Genomic DNA, 22,773 nt, shown 5'->3' on the forward strand with positions numbered 1-22,773 from the left:
TTACAATGGATTTGGGGCCGTGTAGCATAGGCTAATCATACAGATTAATGTGCACATACCTTCAAATGACAACTGACATTTACGATTTTGTTTTACAATTTCACCTGTCAGAAACAAGTGGCTTGAAATCCAATTAAAATAGGCTCTATGTCAAATGTTAACTCTCAGGTATAAGATTCTTTTTATCTTAATGGTAAACTTAACGGAATCCGGTAATTTAACTGCCGAAACCGACATTTTCGTTAAGTTTAACAAATTCTGTTAGTTTATAATTTAGTTCAAAACATGAGATATCGTTTTGTATGTTTTAAAACTACAGGGGATTTTTCTGTATATTACATATACCACATGGGGCTTTTTTGTTCTTAACCCTTTAATTTTTTTTAAAATAATTTATACTAAATTAATTTTTTATTTAACATGTTCATTTAAGATTAACAAAGATTTTTTTTTGAAAAAAGTCTCCTACCAAGAAACAGGCATACTAAGAAAAAACAAGAAAAATTAAAATTAAAATTAAAAGAATTCAAAATTAATAAAAATTTGAAATAGGTAGCACCTTTTTTAAATATATATTACATATTAATTAAATTCTTTTCTAAAAAAAAAATGATCATGACCTCTACAAATGAATTTAGCAAACAAACTATAGTCTCCCATATTTGTAATGCATTTGTTCAATGAAATTGCTTATTTAGCTCTAAATATATTATTTTTTAGTATGTGTATAAATATAAAAAAATAAATATGCGGGATGGGTCGGGTATCTGTGATTTTTAATTATGTGACTCTAACTCATCATACATCTAAGCGGGTACCCAATCCTTTTTAAACTCGATCAAATAATACGGATCGGGTATCCTAATTTTCGGATCAGATAAAATAGGATGTGACGGATTTTCATGTTAGCAGGTATTTTTCAGCACATGTTTTGGGACTGAATCTTATTGGCTCTTATCCTATTTATGTTGACAAATTTTGTAATGACTTCAAAAAAGGTGTATATATACGTTGAATCTACAAAATTTATCTAACACTTAAAAATCAGATATTATTTGCAAGAATTAAATCATTTCGTCAATTGATTTCTTATTTTTTATTCATCTTTAAAACATAACTAAATTTTAAACTCGAATTCAGATTAGTTATCATACATCCAACTATAATAAAGTATACATTATCAATATATAAAAATTAATTCATATTTAAATATTTTTTAAAATCATTTAATTAGTTGTCTAAAAAAAATCAAGCTTTTGATATATTTGTCCTAGAGCTATATAAGACTTTAACTTTTGAAGATTTTGTTTTGTATCTCTTAAGGTTAGAGAATGACACAACCAAATCCAAATCTGTCTTATATTTGTTCAAAACTAGAGGATCGTTTGGGGGGGGGGAGGGGAGAGAATGGGGAGAGAGTGTAAATAAAAGCTTCCAAGTTCAAAATCTCCCACCTACACTAAAATAAATCACAAAAAAAAAACCTGGAGGATCCTTGAGGACCTCGAGTGGTTGTGTCTGTAATCTGTATCCTATTTCGGTGCTAAATAGAAACCAGATTCTAGGGAACTTACTAATTTAGAAAACATCACTAGCCAAGTAAGTAGTATTAGTTGGTAAAATCTACTAGGGAACAATTATTTCCAATTTACCTTTTCTCCCTAATTTAGAAAACATTACTTGCCAAATAAAAAAGTAGTATTAGTTGGTCAAATCTACAAGGGAACCACTTATTTTCAATTTACCTTTTTTTCCTTCAACAGTTGTCAATAAAATTTCAGTGGTTGTCACTCCTTGTTTTCCTGATTGATTACCTGTACAAAACCTGTGATAAACCATCTCTTTTTTGGTATATTTTTTCATATTTATGACAATGATCACTTTTTCGAATTTTCTTCCTCATTTAGGGAACCAGGTTGAACTCCACATAGTGATATTAAAAGTGGGATCAAAGTGGGATGAACGGCTTCAATCTCTTAATATGTGCAATTTCATTTCTTTCATTGGAGACCATTGATGTAGAGGGTTATTTAGGTATGAATTGGGGAAGGTTGGCAACACAAAGAATGATACCATCCATGGTGGTTGACTTGTTGATGCAAAACAAGATCAATTACGTGAAGCTTTTCAGTACAAGTGACAATGTCTTGGAAGCCTTTTCAGTGACTGACATTGGACTGGAAGTCACAATGCCTAATGTACATACACAGAAGCTGAAAAATCAAGCTGATGTGAACGACTGGGTGGTTCAGATTATTGTAAGGCATCCCAATGTCCATTACACGTATGTTTTTCTTTTAATAGCACCTACCTCTTTCTATAAACTCCCAACCCCCAACTTCCAGGCCTAGAATTTGATCCTTAGACCTGCCTACAGACTAGGATATGCGCTCTATCTTAGACACCACTTAGGTATCCCAATAGTTGAATGAATGAGCTCCTGTCACATAGGTTATGTTTTGAAACTCGGACCGGACAAAGACTCGGTAGAGTTCAGGGGTCAGAGGTCAATGGGTCCAACCGGGTTCGACCGGTGTCAAAAATCGGATGATGTCAGCATGATGTCATTAATATAATTTAATTAAAATTAAAATATTATGTAAAATGTCTAACCATAGGTTAATATCAAGTAAAGTATATTAGTAGATGTTTGATGTTTCAAAATTATTTAACAAAAAAATACAAATAACATAGAATAATCAACTAATAGTTCATATGATTTAATGTTTATTTCATAGTTAAGAATTAATTTTGGAGATTTATTTGAAATAAAACACTAAAATTTAGGACTATCTATAATCTGTTAAATATTTCTAAGTACGTCAACAATTTTGAGATACTTTAGAGGTCAAAACATAAATTTGTTAAAACTTGGAACCCAAACTGAAATTTTCTCATATTTCTTCTTTGACTCTAAGCCTAAAGCAATCATGTTGCCGTCACTTTCATCCATTCTTGTCCTGTCTCTGTTCTTTCTTCCCCTGCAACTTCTTCTTCTTTCGACTTTTTTTTTTCTTTTTTCGTTTTCCGTTCCAGATTTCATCGTGCTAGTCTTTTCTCCTCAAACTCACAAAATATAAAAAATTTATCTTATTTTTTTTAAACTTCTCTCTTTTTCAACTCTTTTTTTTTTACTGTTTTATTTCTTTTTCACCTTTTTGATACATGTGTGATTAGATCTTGTTCAATAAATGCATTTAAGATTAGATATGAAGGGATCTTGTTCAAAGGAGGAAGATGGTTTGCAAGTTTTGAGCGACTTGTCAAACAAGGAAGATGGGTTCCAGGTTAGAGTGAAAAGGAGAAAAAAATGAAAAACTCCGGTTCTCGCCGGTTTCATTGGTTTCCGGTCCAACCCGACTTTTGATGGGATTTGCCTGAGTTTTAAACAAACGGGTTTTTAGAAACACTCAAACCGGACATCTAGCCCGTTACCGGTCCAACCGGTCCGGTCCGAGTTTGAAAACATAGCATAGGAGAATTCTCCCTGCTGACGGTGAGGCAAGACTCTAAGAGCCATTACTTAGTCGCTGGATGAATCCGAATGTTGTACCTTTTAACTCCCGTCACACCTTGAAAGAGATATTATTAGATGAATTTTTGGTTAATTTAATGGTTAACAATTTAATTTCTCCTTTGTTTTTTTAGCTCTCTTATTGATTATATTTTCATTTTTGGTCAACTTTTGTTTGATTTTTTCTTTTTATAAGTATGTTTGTGTTGGGACACAGCCATTATCGACAAGATTTCCCAATCAAACATATCCCGAAGCTATTCAGGTATTGGATTAGACGCAAAGAGCTCTTAATTTAATGAATAAAAGTGAAATTAAAGCAACAATGAGTCATTTCACGGACGTCCTCATCCCTGTAAAAAAACCATCAGAGGGTGCTTTCAGAGAAGATTTAAAGCCAAACATGACTAGGTCATGTCAGATTCTGCAGAGCTACAATACTCCAATTGGACTAGATGTTTTCCCACTCCTGAGTGTTAATGATCTGTTCAACGGTGACACCGAATTTACATTTTTTGAGCACAAATCCACCTCAGTTTTCAAAGACAGGGACAAGACCTACTCCAATGGTTTTGAGGTTATGTATGATATGTTCGATGTTGCATTAGAGAAAGTGGGGTGTCCAAACATGACAATCATTATAGATGCAATTGGATGGCCAACAGATGGAATAAAAGATGGGAACATCCCAAATGCACAGAGATTCCATCAGGGCTTAGCTAAATTTGTAGCAAGTAAGAAAGGAACTCCTCGACGTCCTGGTCCAGTTGATGTTTACATCCGTAATTTGTCTGATGAAAATAAGATAAACAAGAGTACCGGATCCTTCAGGCGACACTGGGGCATCTACAAATTTGATAGACAGCCTAAGTTTAACTTTGATCTACAGGGGCTTGGGCATGATGTGAAGTTAGTACCAGCTGTAGGCATTACACATATGCCTAAAAGATGGTGCATTGTCAACGGTGATGTTGCAAATGATATTAATAATACAACAAGAGAAAATTTTTTGGATGCATGTGACAGTATTGTAGATTGCACAGCAATGGAAGCTGGAGCGTCATGCAGCAATCTGACAAAAACACAGTAGCTTTCATACATTTTTAATATGGGCTTCCAGAAGGCAGCTCAAAATGTGTACAAAAAATCGTGTTATTACAACGGATATGGTAAGATAGTCTTAGATGATCCTTCAACTCCATCCTGCACATTCCCTGTCGAAATATTAGCTGCTGAGATCCCTAATTTTAATGGATACGCACGAAGCCTGGCTCGTGCTCTCATGCCATCATCGATATCATTGATGATTGCTGTTGTGCAGACGTTGTTCATGTGATTCACTTTGATGTGTACATGTGATTATAATGGATTTGGGGCCATGTAGCATGGGCTAATCATACAGATTAATATGCACATACCTTCAAATGACAACTGACTTTATGATTTTGTTTTACAATTTCACCTGTAAGAAACAAGTGCCTTCAAATCCAATTAAAATCGGCTCCATGTCAAATGTTAACTCTCAGGTATAAGATTCATTTTATCTTTCAGTCCCTTTCTCGTCCTTCTTTTTCCTTTGTAGTTTTAAATATTGGGTCAGGTCTTAATCCAAATTAGATTAAAATTTCTTGGTTTTACAATTGTACGCTATTGAATTTTCTTGAGGATATATACTTTGTATAAAGGACAGAAACAGAAGAAGAAGAGAAGAGGAAAAAGAAAAAGTTGGACTGTCGAGCTATTTTTTCTCAGAAAAATTAAATTTGTTCGTGTCACTCAGATTGATACATGTAGAAGAGGCAGATCTATTCTTGCCATTCTCCCAAACCAAAACATCGGGTACAAGTCCCCTCCAATAACTGTTTTTGGGAAACAACTAGAAGTTTACTACCGAACTGATGCAAATATACTAATACTCTTTGAAAATTAAAAGGTACATCCTATTTATGGGAGATAAGAGAACAAAGTTTTCTTGTGAAGAAATAAAGGAAGTCATATAGATTCTTTTTAATTTTTATACAAGGATATTAGGGGTGGAAAATTGGTTTTCTAACAATTGTCCAATGGAATGGCTATAAAGTGGCAAATAAAAATTTTTTTTCCTAGCGGGTATCCAATAGATACTTACTATTATACTAAATCCAAATTAATATGTGTTCATCCAAGCATTATGGAGTTTCCGAGAGCAAAACTTCAGCCAAGTTTACTTGATTATAACTCAAGACAATGTTTCCATTGGCCAAGCTTTGTCGAGCCATTAGGTGGTTGGTGTCTAATGAATAGAGCTATAAAAGAACTGTTGTATCGGTGTTCAATGGGTATCACACATTAATTGAGCTAGCCGAATATTGAGTTTATTCAATCAAAATTCGAGTTAGAGGTGCTCCGGGATATAAATGTGTAAGCTCATTGATTTTCCACACAACAATGAAAGCTTTATATGTCCAGATTTACCAAATGTATCTTGAATATACAAGTATACTCTAAAAAATATATGACCAAGGAAATTATATTTTCAAGAAGGCTTTGAAAAGAACAATAATATAAATTCCAAAGAATAGAGAAAGTCATATAAAATATTAGGGTAAATTATATATAACTCCCATGTAGTTTTATCTATTGCCACATGACCCCTTTAACATTTCAAAATATTCATTTCACCCCATATGGTTTTATGTAATGTAGAATCTTGAGCAAAAATAACTTATATAATGTCGTTAATTGAAATACCAATAGTACTTTTACTTAAATGCTGAATCAATCAATGACTTAACTACCTTATATAAAAGCATGAGGGGATTGCATGGATAAATGCAAAAAACACAGAGGATAAAGTAAATATTTATACAAATATTAAGAGAGTTTTATGGAGATTAAAATTTTATCACACACACTTTTAGAGTACGCTTGGTATAAATATCATAACTAATTGTGCATTTCATCTATTTTTCACTTTACATAAAATCATAGGAGGGTTATATTGCTATTTTAAACCTTTAGAGGGGTCATTTGACATTATATAAAATCACTGGGCGTTATAATTAATTTATCCAAAACATTATTAGAGAAGAAAGATCCCTCGGTAATAGGGAGAATGAAGGAAGAAAAAAGAAGAAAAGAAAGATAAGAGGGAGGAAAATAGAATGGAAAGAATGAGAAAAGAGTAGAGAGTTCAAGATAAAGGGGAAGAAAGAAGCGGAACCAAGGAAGATGAATTTTGAGGGAGATAATAGCTAGACATCCTACACCTAATGCCACAAGTGACTCATATGGAACCAAGGAACCAAGTAAAGAAGCGGAATAAAAAAATAATCAAACGGTTGGCAGCACATAGGGTTGCACACAAGTTGAGTCACTCGTGAGCCGTTCATGAGTAGCTTGATTCAAAGTTCGGATTGAGTTCAGACAATATCGAGTTCTAGTCGAGTTCGTACTTACTAAATTGAACTCGAGTTCGAATTCAAATTAAAAAATGCTTAACTTATTAGCTCACAAACTAGCTCGATTATACATACATACATACATATATATATTAATAGTGAAATTATATATATTCCTAATATTTTATTCATTTTTTTAAAAAATAAAATAAAATTTTCATTTTTTTCTCGACTCGGCTCGAACTCGATCTTTACATTAAGAGTTTGAGTTTGAGTTTGAACTTGATAAAATGTAGGAGTGGGCATGGGTTGGTTACTCGCTCCATGTACCATTTGACTGATTCGTCCCGCATCTTGCATGTCAGGTATTTTTTGACCCTTACCCGTTCTGCATATCAACAGGTACCCGATTATCGAGTACCTTCTGAAGTAAGATTGAGTCAATGGGTACCCACTCCGCCACTTATCAATTAATTTTTTTAAAAAATAATTTATACTAATTTAATTTTTTATTTTACATGTTCATCTAACATTTAACAAAGATTTTTTCTCGAAAAAAGTCTCCTACGAAGAAACAAGCATATGAAGAGAATACAAGAAAAAGGAAAAAATTAAAAGAATTCAAAATCAATAAAAATTTGAAATAAGTAGCACTTTTTTTAAATATATATAGTCCACATTAATTAAACTCTTTTTTAAAAAATACAAGATCATGACCTCTACAAATGAATTTTATAAGAAACTATAGTCTCCCATATTTGTAATGTAATTTGTTCAATGAAATTGCTTATTTAACTCTAAATATATAATTTTATAGTATATGTATAAAAATATATATATGAAGAACGGGTCGGGTATCTGCAGGTTTTTAATTATGTGACCCTAACCTGCCGCACATCTAAATAGGTACCCGATCCTTTTTTAACCTGATCAAATGATACGGATCGGATTCTTCATTTTTGAATCGGATAGGATCAAATGTCGTGGGTTTTTGGGTTAGCAGGTATTTTTATCCACCCCTAATAAAATTAAGTCGATGCTCGGTTTGATTAGGACAAAATTTGATTCGACTTGATTGCACCCCTACTAACACATGTCTTGGGCTGAATCTTATTGGCTCTTATCCTATTTATATTGACAAATTTTGTAATAACTTCGAAAATGGTGTATATCTACATCGAATCTACAAAATTTATCTAACACTTAAAAACAGATATTATTTGTAACAATTAAATCATTTCGTCAATGGATTTCTTATTTTTTACTCATCTTTAATACATAACCAAATTTTAAACTTCAAATCGGATTAGTTATCATATATTCAACTATAACAAAGTATACATTATCAATATATAAAAATTAATTCATATTTAAATCTTTCTTAAAATCATTTAATTAGTTGTCTGAAAGAATCAAGCTTTTGATATATTTGTCATAGAGCTATATAAGCCTATAACTTTTGAGGATTTTGTTTTGTATCTCTTTAGGTTAGAGAATGACAAATCAAATCAAATCTGTCTTATATTTGTTCAAAACTAAAGGATGTTGGGAGGAGAGGAGAGGAGGGGGAGAGAGTGTAAATGAAAGCTCCCGAGTTTAAGATCTTCCACTTACACTAAAATAAATCACAAAAAAAAAAGCTGGAGGATCCTTGAGGACCTTGAGTGGTTATGTCTGTAATCTGTATCCTATTTCAGTGCTAAATAGAAACCAGATTCTAGGGAATTTACTAATTTAGAAAACATCAATTGCCAAATAAGTAGTATTAGTTGGTAAAATCTACTAGGGAACCGTTATTTTCAATTTACCTTTTTTCCCTAATTTAGAAAACATTGCCAAATAAAAAAGTAGTATTAGTTGGTCAAATCTACAAGGGAACCACTTATTTTCAATTTACCTTTTTCCTTCAACAGTTGTCAATACAATTTCAGTGGTTGTCATTCCTTGTTTTCCTGATTGATTACCTGTACAGAACCTGTGATAAACTATCTCTTTTTTGGTACATTTTTTCATATTTATGCCAATGATCACTTTTTCGAATTTTCTTCCTCATTTGGGGAACCAGATTGAACTCCACATATTGATATTAAAAGTGGGATCAAAGTGGGATGAACGGCTTCAATCTCTTAATATGTGCAATTTCATTTCTTTCATTGGAGACCCTTTATGTAGAGGGTTATTTAGGTATGAATTGGGGAAGGTTGGCAACACAAAGAATGATTCCATCCATGGTGGTTGACTTGCTGATGCAAAACAAGATCAATTACGTCAAGCTTTTCAGTGCAAGTGACAATGTCTTGGAAGCCTTTTCAGCGATTGACATTGGACTGGAAATCACAGTGCCTAATCAATCTACACAGAAGATGAAAACTCAGGCTGATGTGGATGAGTGGGTGGTTCAGATTATTGTAAGCCATCCCAATGTCCATTTCACGTATGTTTTTCTTTGACTAGCTCCTACCTCTTTCTATAAACTCCCAACCCCCAATTTCCAGGCCTAGAATTTGATCCTCCCTGCTGACGGTGAGGCAAGACTCTTAAGAGCCATTACTTAGCCACTGGATGAATCCGAATGTTGTACCTTATAACTCCCGTCACACCTTGAAAGAGATATTATTACATGAATTTTTGGTTATAAATTTGAGTATAATTTAATGGTTAACAATTTAATTTCTCCTTTGTTTTTTTAGCTCTCTTATTGATTATGTTTTCATTTTTGGTCAACTTTTGTTTGATTTTTTTTATAGCTATGTTTGCGTTGGGACGATGCCATTATCGACAAGATTTTTCAATCAAACATATCCCGAAGCTATTCAGGTATTGGACTGGATGCAACAAGCTCTTAAGTTAATGAATAAAAGTGACATTAAAGCAACAATGAATCATTTCACTGACGTCCTCATCCCTGTAAAGAAACCATCGGAGGCTGCTTTCAGAAAAGATTTAGAGCCAAACATTACTAGGTCATGTCAGATTCTGCAGAGCTACAATGCTCCAATTGGAGTGGTTATTTTCCCACTCCTTAATGTTAATGATTTGTTTAACGGTGACACTGAATTTGCATTTCTTGAGAACAACTCTACCTCAGTGTTCAAAGATGGGGACAAAACCTATTCAAATGTCATAGAGGTCATGTATGATATGTTCGATGTTGCATTAGAGAAAGTGGGGTGTCCAAACATGACAATCATTATAGATGCAATTGGATGGCCAACAGATGGAATAAAAGATGGAAATATCCCAAATGCACAGAGATTTTATCAGGGCTTGGCCAAATTTGTAGCTAGTAAGAAAGGAACTCCTCGACGTCCTGGTCCGATTGATGTCTATCTCCATAATTTGTCTGATGAAAATAAGATAAACAAGAATGCCGGATCCTTCATGCGACACTGGGGTATCTACAAATTTGATGGACAGCCTAAGTTTAACTTTGATCTTCAAGGGCTTGGGCACGATGTCAAGCTAGTACCAGCTATAGGCATTACACATATGCCTAAAAGGTGGTGCATTTTCAATGACCGATACGCATCAGATATTGGTAAAGTTGCTTATAATGTTTTTGATGATCAAGCAAAGTACGCATGTGACACTGCAGATTGCACGGCATTGGATCCTGGAGGTTCATGCAGCAATTTGACATACATACAGAGGCTTTCGTATGCCTTTAATGTGGGCTTCCAGAAGGCTGCTCAAAGTGTGTACAACAAATCGTGTTATTACAAAGGATATGGTAAGATAGTCTCAGACGATCCTTCAACTCCATCCTGCACATTCCCTGTCGAAATACTAGCTGCTGAGATCCCTAATTTTAGTGGATACGCACAAAGCCTGGCTCATGCTCTCAAGCCATCATCGATATCATTGATGATTGCTGTTGTGCAGACGTTGTTCATCTGCTTCACTTTGATGTGTACATGCTGATTATAATAGATTTGGGGCCATATAGCATAGGTTAATCATTCCTGCTGGTTTTTATGTACTTTTTCACCTATCAGATATGTGTGGCCTCAAATTCAATTTAAAATCAGCCCCATGTCAAATGTTAACTCTCAGGTATAAGGTTCCCTTGTCTCTCTTTCTTTCTTTTTTAGTTTTAAAATGTGTCAAGGCTTAACCCACGTAAGATTAAACATTCCTGTGATGCATAACAGTATTCATCACATCTTATGCTGATTATATGCTTAATCAAGACATGTTGAATCTCCAAGAAAATACATATTCTGTATGCAGTTTTATACTCGCGCGGCTTTGTCAAACCATCTGGGGTGTAAGTTGCCAAGTAACTTATCATGCACTCCCAATTCGGTGCCTTTCCTTGCCTAGTTCTGTTAGTATTGTTCTATAATGCTCTTCAATTTAGTTCAGTAATGACAGAAAAAATCAGAAACAAGAATATAAGAAATTGATCAGGTCATGTATTACTTGAATAAATTTGGTTCGTTGATCTTTATAACTATGACATGTAAACCATATATATCTTTGAGTTCTCCAGGTCTAGATTATGAGTGACAAAGGCTTTTTCTTGCTGAATTGCATTAAGTCTAGATCAACGTTCAGCATGGTAGAAAACTTAGTTGTCGTACTTCGTTTTAATCAAATCTATGTTTTCTGCTCGGCAGATGTTCTGAAGTTTATCCTAACTAGAATTTCTGTTATCACATCCAACCTGGTAATCTGATCTTAGTTTTTGTTATGCTTAAATTACCCTCGTATCTTTTAATATAGAGTTATTGCATTTCAATCATAACACTAATAAGAAAAATGAATAATTTTAATAAATTACATCCCAAAAATGTTGATAACTAAAATTAAAAGTTGCCCAACCAAAATATAGGTACATTCCAATAATTGCTTTGACAAAAAAAAAAAAGAAAACAAGAACTCATTACTGAACTGATACAAAGAACACAAGCAGTTAATTGAGGAAGGAAACCTTATCTGCATAAACAAATTTCCATATCTACGAGCATTGAACTCTGTTAACATGTGAAGTGAGGAATTAAATAGATTCTCCTTCATGTCAGGCCTGAGGAAACTTTGCCATCCCAATCTTCTTAATGAATTACAACCTTTAGACCCTTATTTCCCAAGTCCATCTGTTCTTCTTGAATTTGCTTTACCGAATTCACAGCAGACTTGTGACACGATCTGATCTCAATCATTTCAATAGTTGGAATGTCCCCTAAACAAGAAGGGACCTCTTCCAGCATCCGACAACTGCATAAAACCAGCTTCTCAAGTGGGGGGAAATCATCGCCAGAGGCTGTCCATCTGACGATTTCCAAGTCTTCCAGTTTCAAGAATCTCAGCTTTGGGAATGCCCCTTCTGTCACTTCCCATTCTTTTCCCACAAAGGACCGATTAAGTAATTTGAGCACCTCTAGATTGGGCAGCTTTGCAATTTCTGAAATTTCACTCCACTGCTGCTTATTGCTTGAGAGAGTCAATTTTCTCAAATTAACGGGGAAATCCAGTTTAAATGCCCAAAATCGAGCCATGCGGAGTGATTGTAGTCGGCTCAGACGGTCCAGCACAATTTCCTTACAGCAATGCACAGGAATGTCCTCTTTTGACGCATATACGCATTTTAGTCTACGGATGTTTGGTAACTTTGCCAGTATCTTTGCAAAACTTTGACCATTGCAGCAATCGATTGCAAGGATACAGCTGCCTAATTGAGACAAATCTGGGTATCTTTCAAGATCGTCAGTGGGAAATATAAAACCAAAGGAGCAACGAGAACTTGCAATGCTTAGATGCCTCAGTTCCTTCATCATCCAGATTGTGTTTGGCAACGCAACACAAGTTGTGGCTCCCTTCAACTGAAAAGTTTCTAACCTCGAGAGTTTGCATATCGCAGACGGAATGGACTTTACACTACATTGAATCACCAAGTATCTCAAGTGAACCAGCAATACTACCTCCAATGGAAAGCTCTGACCAAGATCATAGTCCCCTAAGTCCAACACTTTGAGAAGTTTAAATATCCGAAACATGAATGAAAAATCATGCTTCTGTTCAAGAGCAAAAGGAGTCTTAGAAAAGAAGAGCAAACAGCGTAAATGAGGACAGAAGAGCCTCGACTTCTTAAAGGCCATTGCATCAGCATAGATACCCAACCTGTATGGGTTGTATGGTGCAGTGAAAGTATAAAGCTCATCATACCCACGTAAAATATGCAAAAAACTTTCTTCTTTGGCTTTCCTGATGACAAATTCATGCAACAAGTCATGAATTTGGCAAGTTTTCACCCCACCAATGGATCTTTGTTGGCTAACCATTACTAAACTTCGATCAATGAGATCCATCAAGTACTCATTTGCTGCATCCTCTAAGCTCTTTGCCCCAGTCTTCTGCACAAATCCTTCAGAGATCCATAGCAATGCCAACCTTTGGATGGGAATTTCTTGGTCTTCCTGAAATGCACCAAAATATAGAAAGCATGGCTTCAAATAATCAGGTAAGTGTCTATAGCTCAACTCAAATGTGTTCATGCAGAGTTCATTGTCAGAAAGAACGCTGGAACTTAGACTTCTTGCAACTTCTTCCCAGCGATATTGCTGTATTGTTGCAAGAAATCCAGCAACAACAACAACAGCAAGAGGTAGCCCCTTACAACTCTCTGCTATTTGCTTCCCAAGAGCACATAGTTGTGGAGGACAAGCTTTCTTGGCAAACAACTTATGCTGTAGTAAAGCCCAACTCTCTTCATCAGTGAGTAGGCGAAGTGGGTGAGCTTTGCAATCTTGCTTAAATTCTGATGACAAATTGTGAAGGCGACTTGTACAGAGAACTCTACTTCCATTGGCGTCATTGGGGAAAGATCTTTCCATCCCATTCCATGCCTCAATGCCCCATATATCATCCAAAACTATCAGATACCTGTTTCCCTTCAATTGTTTGTAGAGAACTACAGCCAAATCATCTTCATTCATCTGTAAATATTGGTTAGGAAGCTTATCCATAATATCACTTAAGATTTTTAATAACAAACTTAGCCTCTGATATCCTTGTGAAACACAACACCATGCACGAACATGAAAGTGGCACATAATTAACTGATCATTGTATACTCTTTTGGCCAATGTTGTCTTACCTTGTCCAGCCATACCCACGATTGGAACAACATCCAACTGCCTTGTTCCTCTTGTAAGTCTCTCAATAACTGTTTCTGCCTCATCATCCAATCCCACCACAACTTCATCGAGTATAGGAGTGCTAACCTGTGATGGCATGTGACTATAAGAATTGGTAGTTTTCTGGCCTCCAATATCAGGCTGCATCCTGTCATAGATCTCTAAGGCCTCAGTTTTAATAAAGTTGATGTCTTCATTGATGGCATCGAATGACATCGGATAACAATCAGGTCTATCACCTACTGCCACATAGTCAATTATAATCTCTGCCTTGTAAGCCACCTCCATAACACGACTCCAAAGAGTTTGAAGTTTTACGTTCTGGTTTCGCTGGTGCACAATATTATTCAGGAAAGATCTCAAGATTAGAAGATTTTCCAGAAATATATGGATGCAATCCTTTGGAAAAGCAACTGAATCTGCCTCGCACTTTGATAATTGCTCTAGTTTCTCTTGGAGAGAATCCAAAAAACCCAACTCATTGGTTGTAGGAAAACTAGATGATGATGTTAACAGGTACTCTTGTGCAACTCTTGACTTAATATACTTGATCAATTTCAACAAATCAAAAAGGAGAAGATCCTTTTCCTTGGCCAAGCCTTCTTTCAATTCATTCCGAGAAATGGAGCAAACTATTGTTCCAGCATCAATGACCACAAGTCTTAAGTGATACTGTATTTTGTCAAGTAGCTCTTTGACCTTGTACTGCTGAAGGAGAATGGTTCTCAGGAATCTTAGTCCTTCATAAAGTCTTTGGATTTGGTCCTTGGGAGAAATCATAAAGCTTGAATCATAATCAAATAGCCCCCAAAGTCTACACAGCAGAGAATCAATGAATTCTGCTGCTATATCCCCATTCTTCTTGGAAGTCAGAATTATCGATGATCCTGATAATTTTGCAGCTGTAAGGAGTTGGACACAAATCTGTCCAATGTGAGGATCAACAAGCTTAATCTTCTCAAGCAGCTGAGTCTTTTCCAATTGCACCTGAGCGAGCAGTTCTCCATCATTTCTGAAATAAAAACCCCACATGAAGATCAGCCGTGCTGCTTTGACAGCAACAAATTCAACATGGCTATACAAGTCCTTGGATTGCATAAAGTCAACACCTTGCGTCCTGGTAAAGCGAATGAAATTGTTGAAAAACTTTAGCTTATCAACAAGGGCTTCGATTAGTTGAAGCAGAGCTTCATCATTGACACAGCAGAGAAGATCCATCAGATTTTCCAAAAAATTAGTAATCACGATAGGAATCATATCCACGAGTCGATATTCCAGAGAGTTTGCTGAAAACATGAATGACAGTTTTACAACATCTCGTTTCATAGCCCTTACGGTTGTTCTAAAACCAGATATCATGTTCAAAACCAGGCTATAATCGTGATCTGATGCAAGACAAAGGGAGTGAGCTTCATTGGAAATTTTGCAAACAAGATCTTCAATCGTCATCAAGATAACTCTCGGACTTGCATGCTTATCTTGCTCATGTTCCAAAAATCCATACTTGCTGCCCCACTCACGGGCACAGGTATAAAATGTTCTGAGAAGTTTCAGCTCCATCCTCATCTTCCAGAGGCCACGATACTCAGGATACTCTCTCTCACGACGAAACCAGCTTTCAATGGATTCGAGATCATGTAATGCAGCACCAAACAAAGCATAATCGAACCTAGACACAGCCATATCCCTCGGTTGGACCTTTTCTTAACTTCAGTTCAGGTTTCTTGATAGCAAATGAAGAGGAGGAAACCTCAAAATCTACTTTGATTGACCTGCTAATAGGATTTGATAGCTGTTTCTTGCTTTCTCACGCCACTTTGGTCTACTCCTCTTTCCGTGTGAAGAAAACATTATATTTATTTATAAACAAAATGTATAGAGTTATAGACAAAAGCTACTGAAGTTGCCTCATCTTTTCGTGGTCCAGGTCAACTCCTCCGTCCGAGTAAACCACCGTCCAACCTCCGAAGAACCATTTTTTTTATTTCCTTTTTGGGAAAATGGCCTGTTTCATACCTTATATTTCGCAAAATTATTTTTTTCATCCATCTCTTTTAAAACGAAGCAAATTCATCTTTGATATTTAAAAATTAAAACTATTACATCCCTAAACTCTAACTTTCAATTTGAATCAAACCATTCAATAACCTAGTAATAAATTTCAGGGATAGAATTGATAAATCATTCGATCAACTCCATCGGATTCACATGACATTTATTGAACCAAAAATAAAAAAAAATTAAAAAATTATAACATAAAAAGGTTGTTCTTTGTCTTGGAATAGCAGAATTTTTTTTTTTGGTAAATTTTTTCATACACCATTAGTATATACACTTGCAAGTCTTGAAATATATCATGCATACAAAGTTTGGTATTTAAATTAAATTGAAATGATGTGGCAGATATCTAGATCCGTCACTATATATAATGACAATGTATGAAAGATTAATCCTTCTTTTTTATGTTATGGTTTTTTGTTTTTCCGTTTTGAATTCATTAAATTTCACGTGAATATCAAGTTAAATTAATCAAGTGATTTACCAATTATATCCCCAAAAATTATAAGCGGCCGGGTTGCTAGGTGGTTGGATTCAGATTGAAAATTGATTTCAGAATGTAATAGCCTCAGTTTTTAAATGTCAGAAACGAATTCAGGGATAAAAAGAATATTTTGGTGAAATGTGAAGAATGAAAGTAGCCATTTTCCCTTTCCTTTTTATATACCAAAAAAGCTAAAACCATTCTTTTTCAGAGAGAGCATGACTATCGTCCAAATGTAGCAGATAATAAATGCAAAGTCCCTTCAACTAATTCTGCATGAACCCCCTGCATTCTCACCAATTTTTCCCCTATTGTGCAGATGAGAAAAGCCTTACGATTCAGGACAGTTTGACAAGGAATTTGCAAACGTGGTTTTCGAATTTCAGCAATTCAAATATTGCACACACAACAGCTAATTAGGTGTAAGGAGTTTTTTTACCATAAAGTGATTGCAATATTCAAACTTCATCTGCTATTGCCCATGAGTTGCTTAGCGGGGTTAAATCAGCATTTAGATTCAAATTCTCCAAACCCTCTACCCAACAAGGGAAATCTGTTCTTGTCATGTGGATTTTCCAACAAAATTTACCAAGCCATATTTTTGGTATGGTCTTGTTCATTTCTTTTGTTTGGAATACAGTTTGCAATATGTAATGTAGGTATCACTTGGGGAAGGATGGCCACACGCATCCATGGTGGATGATATGAAGCTGCAAAATGGCATAAAAATGTGAAGCTTTTTGGCTCAATGGAGCTTTTTGGCTCAGTGACATTGGACTGACTATAACAACGGCCTAATGAAGCTTTGAGGATAGCTAACATGTACAAGGCTGCCAAGATATGAATAGAAAAATATTTTGTCTGATTTCTTGACATAGGATTAAAAAAGAAAAATTCCCTAGCAAAAAACTACATATTTTTATGTCACAAAGCTATGCATCTGTTAGGACTCTACGTACCCCATTCAAGGCTGCATTCTCAGGAAATATAACTTGAAGCTGTTGATGTATTACAACATCTACAATTAGCTATTAATGATACTTTTCTATTTCGCTTATTCAGATACTTTTTGTAGTATATCTATATGTAAACAAAAAGTTTATGGCGCAGAAGCTGTATAACTTCATCAGGCCATAGATCTTACTCGCTTTAAAGAAGGTTGCTTGATAAAGTTAACTCCTGTACGTTGGTGCTTTGCTACATAAAAGCGTATAGTTTAAAAACCTATATATATATATATATGTAGCGTATAGTTTAAAAACCTATATATAACCTCTTCATGATTTGAATTACAGTCTCACCGTTAGTTTTTCTGTTAAAATTAACAGCCAAGAGTAAAAAGTCAAAGTCAAATTAATAAATTACTACTTTTTTTCCTTTTTTATGTTTTCTTTTCTTTCTCTCTCTCTCTTTTTTTTTGTTGGGAAGAGAAGAGATGATTTTAAAAACCTATACTCTGGCCTGCAAAACATTAATTTTCTCCAAATACAAAAAGAGATGGAAGGGAAATAAAATAAATAAATAAGAAACAAAAAAGATAGAAGGGAAATATAAAACAAAAAATATCAAATCTTTTTTTTTTACTATAAATATCATTATAAGTTTGTAAACCAAATCTTTAATTAGTAGTTTCCAGTTCTTATTTATCTATTTTTTATTTCAATTTCTTCTTTTTTATGTTTGGGGCAAAAAAAAAAGAAATAATGAAGTGGTAAATTTGTCAATTTATTTGTTTGACTTGGACTTTTTACTATTGATTGTTAGTTTTAACGCAAAAACTAACCGTGACACATTGACCCAAACTACAAGGGGATTATATATATAGATTTTAAACTATAGGGATTACGTTGTAAAGTAGCAAATCACAGGGGGTAAAAGATAATTTACCCTAAAGTTAAACCAACTCCCAACAAGATTGAGCTAACTCCTAACGAGATTGAGCTACGTTAGATCGATCAGAAAACTCAGATTAGAATTCCCAAAGTTTATTTTGACTAAACTTTCTAAGAAACTCTCTAAATAATGATTGAGTGTTTTTGCACCTGTTTTTGAAAAACTGTTTTTCATATTCCAAATGCTACAGTAATGTGTATTTCAAAAACAACTTCAAAAACACCCATATCCCAAATATATCAAAAACAACTCCAAATATATTTCAATTATGTATATTTAATTTGTATATTTTAATAAGTATATTTCAATTTGTATATTTTAATTATGTATTTTAATATGTATATTTCAATTTGTATATTTTAATTATGTATTTTAATATGTATATTTCAATTATATTTTAATATATTTTAATATGTATATTTCAATTATGTATATTATATATATATTATATTAATATAAATATATTTATTTCAATTATGTATAATATTATATATATTATATCAATTGAAATAAATATTATATATTTATATAAATACATTTATTTATATATAAATTTATAAATATATTTATTCAATTTTGTTTTATAATATATATTAATATGTATATTTCAATTATGTATATTATACATAAATTATATTAATAATAATGTATATTATATATATTATACATTTCTAATATTATATATTTATACATACATATTATCAATATTTTATTTTATTTATAATATATTTTTATATATTTATAATATATTTACATAAATATTATATGTTATATAAATTACATATAATATAATGTATAATATAATGTATAATATATTATACATTTATACATAATATATAAATATTTATGTTTATTTATAATATACATTTATATTATGTATAATATATAATATAATACATTTATACATTTATATTAATATACATAATATTAATTTTACATTTATACATAATATTAATACATAAATTTATATTAATTATGTTAATACATTTCTACATAATATTAATATATATTTATAATTTATTAATTTATACATTTATATAATATTCATTTATAATTTATACATTTTTAATAATATACACTTATACATTTAAATATACATTTATATTATGTATTATATATATTAATACATTTATACATTTATATTAATATACATAATATTAATTTTACATTTATACATAATATTAATACATTTATACATTTATATTAATATACATAATATTAATTTTACATTTATACATAATATCAATACATATATACATTTATATTAATTATATAAATACATTTCTACATAATATTAATATATATTTATAATATATTAATTTATACATTTATAATATTCATTTGTAATTTATAAATTTATAATAATATACACTTATAATTTATAATATATTTATAACATTCATTTATACATTTATAATAATATACAGTTATACATTTATAAATATATTTATATTATGTATTATATATAATATAATACATTTATATATTTTTATATGAATATATAAATATATTTATTTATAAATATCTATAAATGTATTATAAATGCATAAATGCATATTTATATAAAAATATAAATTTATAATTTATAATTTATACATTTATATAATATTCATTTATAATTTATTCATTTATAATAATATACATCTATACATTTGTAAATATAAATGGATTATAAATGCATAAATGTATATTTATATAAAAATATAAAAAATTATAATATTCTAAAAATACTCAAAAATATGTTTCCAAAATACCTCTAAAAATAATCCAAAAAAATCTACAGTAAAAGTTTTTCATATAGTTTTTGAAAAACAACCCCAAAAACAACTAATCCAAACGGATTTGTTTTTCAGATTCAAAATGCTACAGTGGTGTTTTTGAAAAACAAACCCAAAAATAGCTAATCCAAACGGAGCCGAAGGAAAAAAAATAAGACAGTTATTAAGTAAAACTCCAAGCAATTGATATTGTTGACAGTGAAGTTGTATCCCTCCCTTCGCCTATCAAACTATCTTTTATTCCCTTCTTTCAGAATCCACCTACCATTGATTTCTAATTGCACCTTGGTCCTCATCTTCTTTCTGTTCTTGAAATAGGTTGTTGTCTAAATAATTAATAGCTTTTCATGAACTGAATCATGATTATTCATGAACAACATACAAAACAAATATCTGCGGAGAAAGATAAAGCTCATTAATGAAGAGTAAAGCTCCCAACTCATCTCTTTTAGGATGCATGAGTTAGAAAGTTCTTCTAGACTTAATTCTGCTTTATAAGATGATCTTGGGGTGTCTCTACAATATTATTTAGGATGGTTGTAAGGTTGTCAGCTATTCTTTGAGAGCTTTTTCCCAATCTGGGGTTCTACCTACCTAATATATGAAATCCAGTGTTGGAATTACAAAATATGCCGATCCAGGAAACAGAATTGCATATCCTAGAAAAATACAAGGGAGATCAGAATTGCAACAAGAATGCTCACTCCTATCCCATTCTCGAGTCTTCCTCCAGCACTCTCAATTGCTATTGGGAAGAGACATTCTGATGTTGAGGCATTTCCTTCGATAATTTTGGCCATACCTTGAAAATTACAGGCTTCAACGTCTTGGTTGTTTATCTGAAAATACATGTTGAACGCATAAGATACCTGCTTATTCTTGTCCAATTTACTACAGGATCCTCCAGCTATCATGGTTGAGCAATCACTTCGCTGACACGCATATTCTAGATTAGGTATGACCATATTCATGTCTTTTGCACCGGCAAACACACACCATTGTGCAGGATAGTAGTGAACGTTTTTTGCCCCAATCGGCATTTTGTTGTTCCCTTGGCCACTAAAATCCAATGCAAACTTAGGCTGTCCATCGTAGCGAAAAATCCCCCAGTGCCTCTCAAAATAACCTGGATCAATGCTTTTCAGATTCTCATCTGTTAGACTGAAAAGATAGACCTCCACAGGTTCTGGATGCAGCGGACTTCCTTTCTTGGAAGCTACCATTTTCTTGAAAAGGCCGTCATAAAATTTTTGAGCCATAGTGGCATTCCCATAAACGTCTCCATCTGTAGGCCAACCAATCTCTCCCACAATTATCTCCAAATTAGGAGCCCCAGCTTTTCTCAAGGACGATACCAGTGTGTCTAGATTTGCATCAAACATGTTGGTATATTGGACATTGTGGTCCCTGATGGGTTGCGCGTTACCATCAAAAAAGGCGAATCCAATGGGGAAATCTGGATTTTGATACAAGCTGAGAAAGGGGTAGATGTTCACAATAAACGGGGATTTGTTCTCCTTGAGAAAATTGACTATTTCGATCATAAGACCTCTAACGTCTGAGCGGAAATTTCCTTCTGATGGACCCCCTGAACCAGAGTCATAGACATCTGCATTTTGTGGGATGGTTGCTTTGATTTTGTCTGCAAGTCCAGCTTCATCAAGAGCCCTTTGAACATTCTTTAATGCTGGAAAAACGGTGTGTGTAAAGGAACCATTGTAGCTCTTCAAGAATGGCTCATTGCCAACAGCAACATGCCTGTAGCATAGATTCATGAAAACCATGAAAAGGATTAAAACAAATTTCTATACGCATCACGGTTTCGACTAAATCTTACGTATTTTGAACTAATGCAATAAGATTTTACAAGAGGTAACTATGTACATGAGAACGAAAATGCACGTACAAGAAGGTGTAAATAAAAAGGCTTGCGAGCTTCTCACTTGATATCAACACCTCCATCATATATATGTGTGGAAACATTTTGTTTCACCCAATCTTTGGCATTACGGTAATGAGAAAGCTTAGACAACTGGTCATTAGGGATGCCAAGCATGACTTCAATGCCAGTCCCTGCAAAGAATTTCACAGTCCAATGATCTGAATCAAACAATTTAACCTTGTGAATCTTGTTGTCTTGAAGCATTTGAACCACGATGCTAGGATCCAAAGGCTGTGCTGCTTGAGTACCCCAGTTCACGCCGATGCACTCGGCGAAATTTGCCGTCACCAGGAGCACAAAAATGGCCCATCCCAGGGCTCTGGCTAATGCCATATGGGCCATTTTTTATGATGATGATGGTTCAAGAAAAATTTGCAGTTAAAGATGCATAGGCGACAGATATAGAAAAGCAAGCTGCATAGGTGAAAGTTGGAGAAAATGTGTCTGCATTGTGGGGAGAGGAGGTAAACTAATGTAACACCGTGAAATTAGCAAGAAATGAAGGGCTATGCAGGCTGGAAAATGAGTAATTTCACAGGTTCTTGATGGTTTTGTGTAGAAATTTATGGTTAACGCAAAATATAGACC

The 22,773-nt window shown here is 33.4% G+C and overlaps 4 protein-coding genes across 4 annotated transcripts; 2 read left to right on the forward strand and 2 right to left on the reverse strand.

The window, feature by feature from the left end:
* The first annotated feature begins 3,839 nt into the window (after positions 1–3,839).
* LOC113776845 (glucan endo-1,3-beta-glucosidase 8-like) lies at positions 3,840–4,604 on the forward strand. The gene has a single exon (XM_027321901.1). It carries the CDS (start codon positions 3,840–3,842, stop codon positions 4,602–4,604), a length of 765 nt encoding a protein of 254 aa, XP_027177702.1.
* Positions 4,605–9,110: 4,506 nt separating this feature from the next.
* LOC113776846 (glucan endo-1,3-beta-glucosidase 8-like) lies at positions 9,111–10,815 on the forward strand. Its single transcript, XM_027321902.1, has 2 exons — positions 9,111–9,328; positions 9,642–10,815. The coding sequence occupies exons 1-2, from the start codon at positions 9,111–9,113 to the stop codon at positions 10,813–10,815; spliced, it is 1,392 nt and encodes a 463-aa protein (XP_027177703.1).
* Positions 10,816–11,948: 1,133 nt separating this feature from the next.
* Positions 11,949–15,713, reverse strand: LOC113776847 (putative late blight resistance protein homolog R1A-3). Its single transcript, XM_027321903.1, has one exon. It carries the CDS (start codon positions 15,711–15,713, stop codon positions 11,949–11,951), a length of 3,765 nt encoding a protein of 1,254 aa, XP_027177704.1.
* A 5,062-nt stretch (positions 15,714–20,775) lies between these two features.
* Positions 20,776–22,527, reverse strand: LOC113778722 (glucan endo-1,3-beta-glucosidase 8-like). The gene is made up of 2 exons (XM_027324204.1): positions 22,187–22,527; positions 20,776–22,001 (listed from the first exon to the last, which is right to left on the reverse strand). The coding sequence occupies exons 1-2, from the start codon at positions 22,525–22,527 to the stop codon at positions 20,903–20,905; spliced, it is 1,440 nt and encodes a 479-aa protein (XP_027180005.1). The 3' UTR covers positions 20,776–20,902.
* Positions 22,528–22,773: the final 246 nt, after the last annotated feature.

Source organism: Coffea eugenioides, chromosome 7, assembly GCF_003713205.1.
Source record: "Coffea eugenioides isolate CCC68of chromosome 7, Ceug_1.0, whole genome shotgun sequence".
In the NCBI taxonomy this organism is placed as follows: Eukaryota; Viridiplantae; Streptophyta; class Magnoliopsida; order Gentianales; family Rubiaceae; genus Coffea; species Coffea eugenioides.

Bases quoted from the DNA above. Each gene is read 5' to 3' on its own strand.
- LOC113776845 (XM_027321901.1), top strand. From the start codon at position 3,840: ATGAGTCATTTCACGGACGTCCTCATCCCTGTAAAAAAACCATCAGAG.
- LOC113776846 (XM_027321902.1), top strand. From the start codon at position 9,111: ATGATTCCATCCATGGTGGTTGACTTGCTGATGCAAAACAAGATCAAT. The intron at 9,329-9,641 runs GTATGTTTTTCT...TTTTTTTTATAG, and splicing joins CATCCCAATGTCCATTTCAC to CTATGTTTGCGTTGGGACGA.
- LOC113776847 (XM_027321903.1), bottom strand. From the start codon at position 15,713: ATGGCTGTGTCTAGGTTCGATTATGCTTTGTTTGGTGCTGCATTACAT.
- LOC113778722 (XM_027324204.1), bottom strand. From the start codon at position 22,527: ATGGCCCATATGGCATTAGCCAGAGCCCTGGGATGGGCCATTTTTGTG. The intron at 22,002-22,186 runs GTGAGAAGCTCG...TCTATGCTACAG, and splicing joins GATGGAGGTGTTGATATCAA to GCATGTTGCTGTTGGCAATG.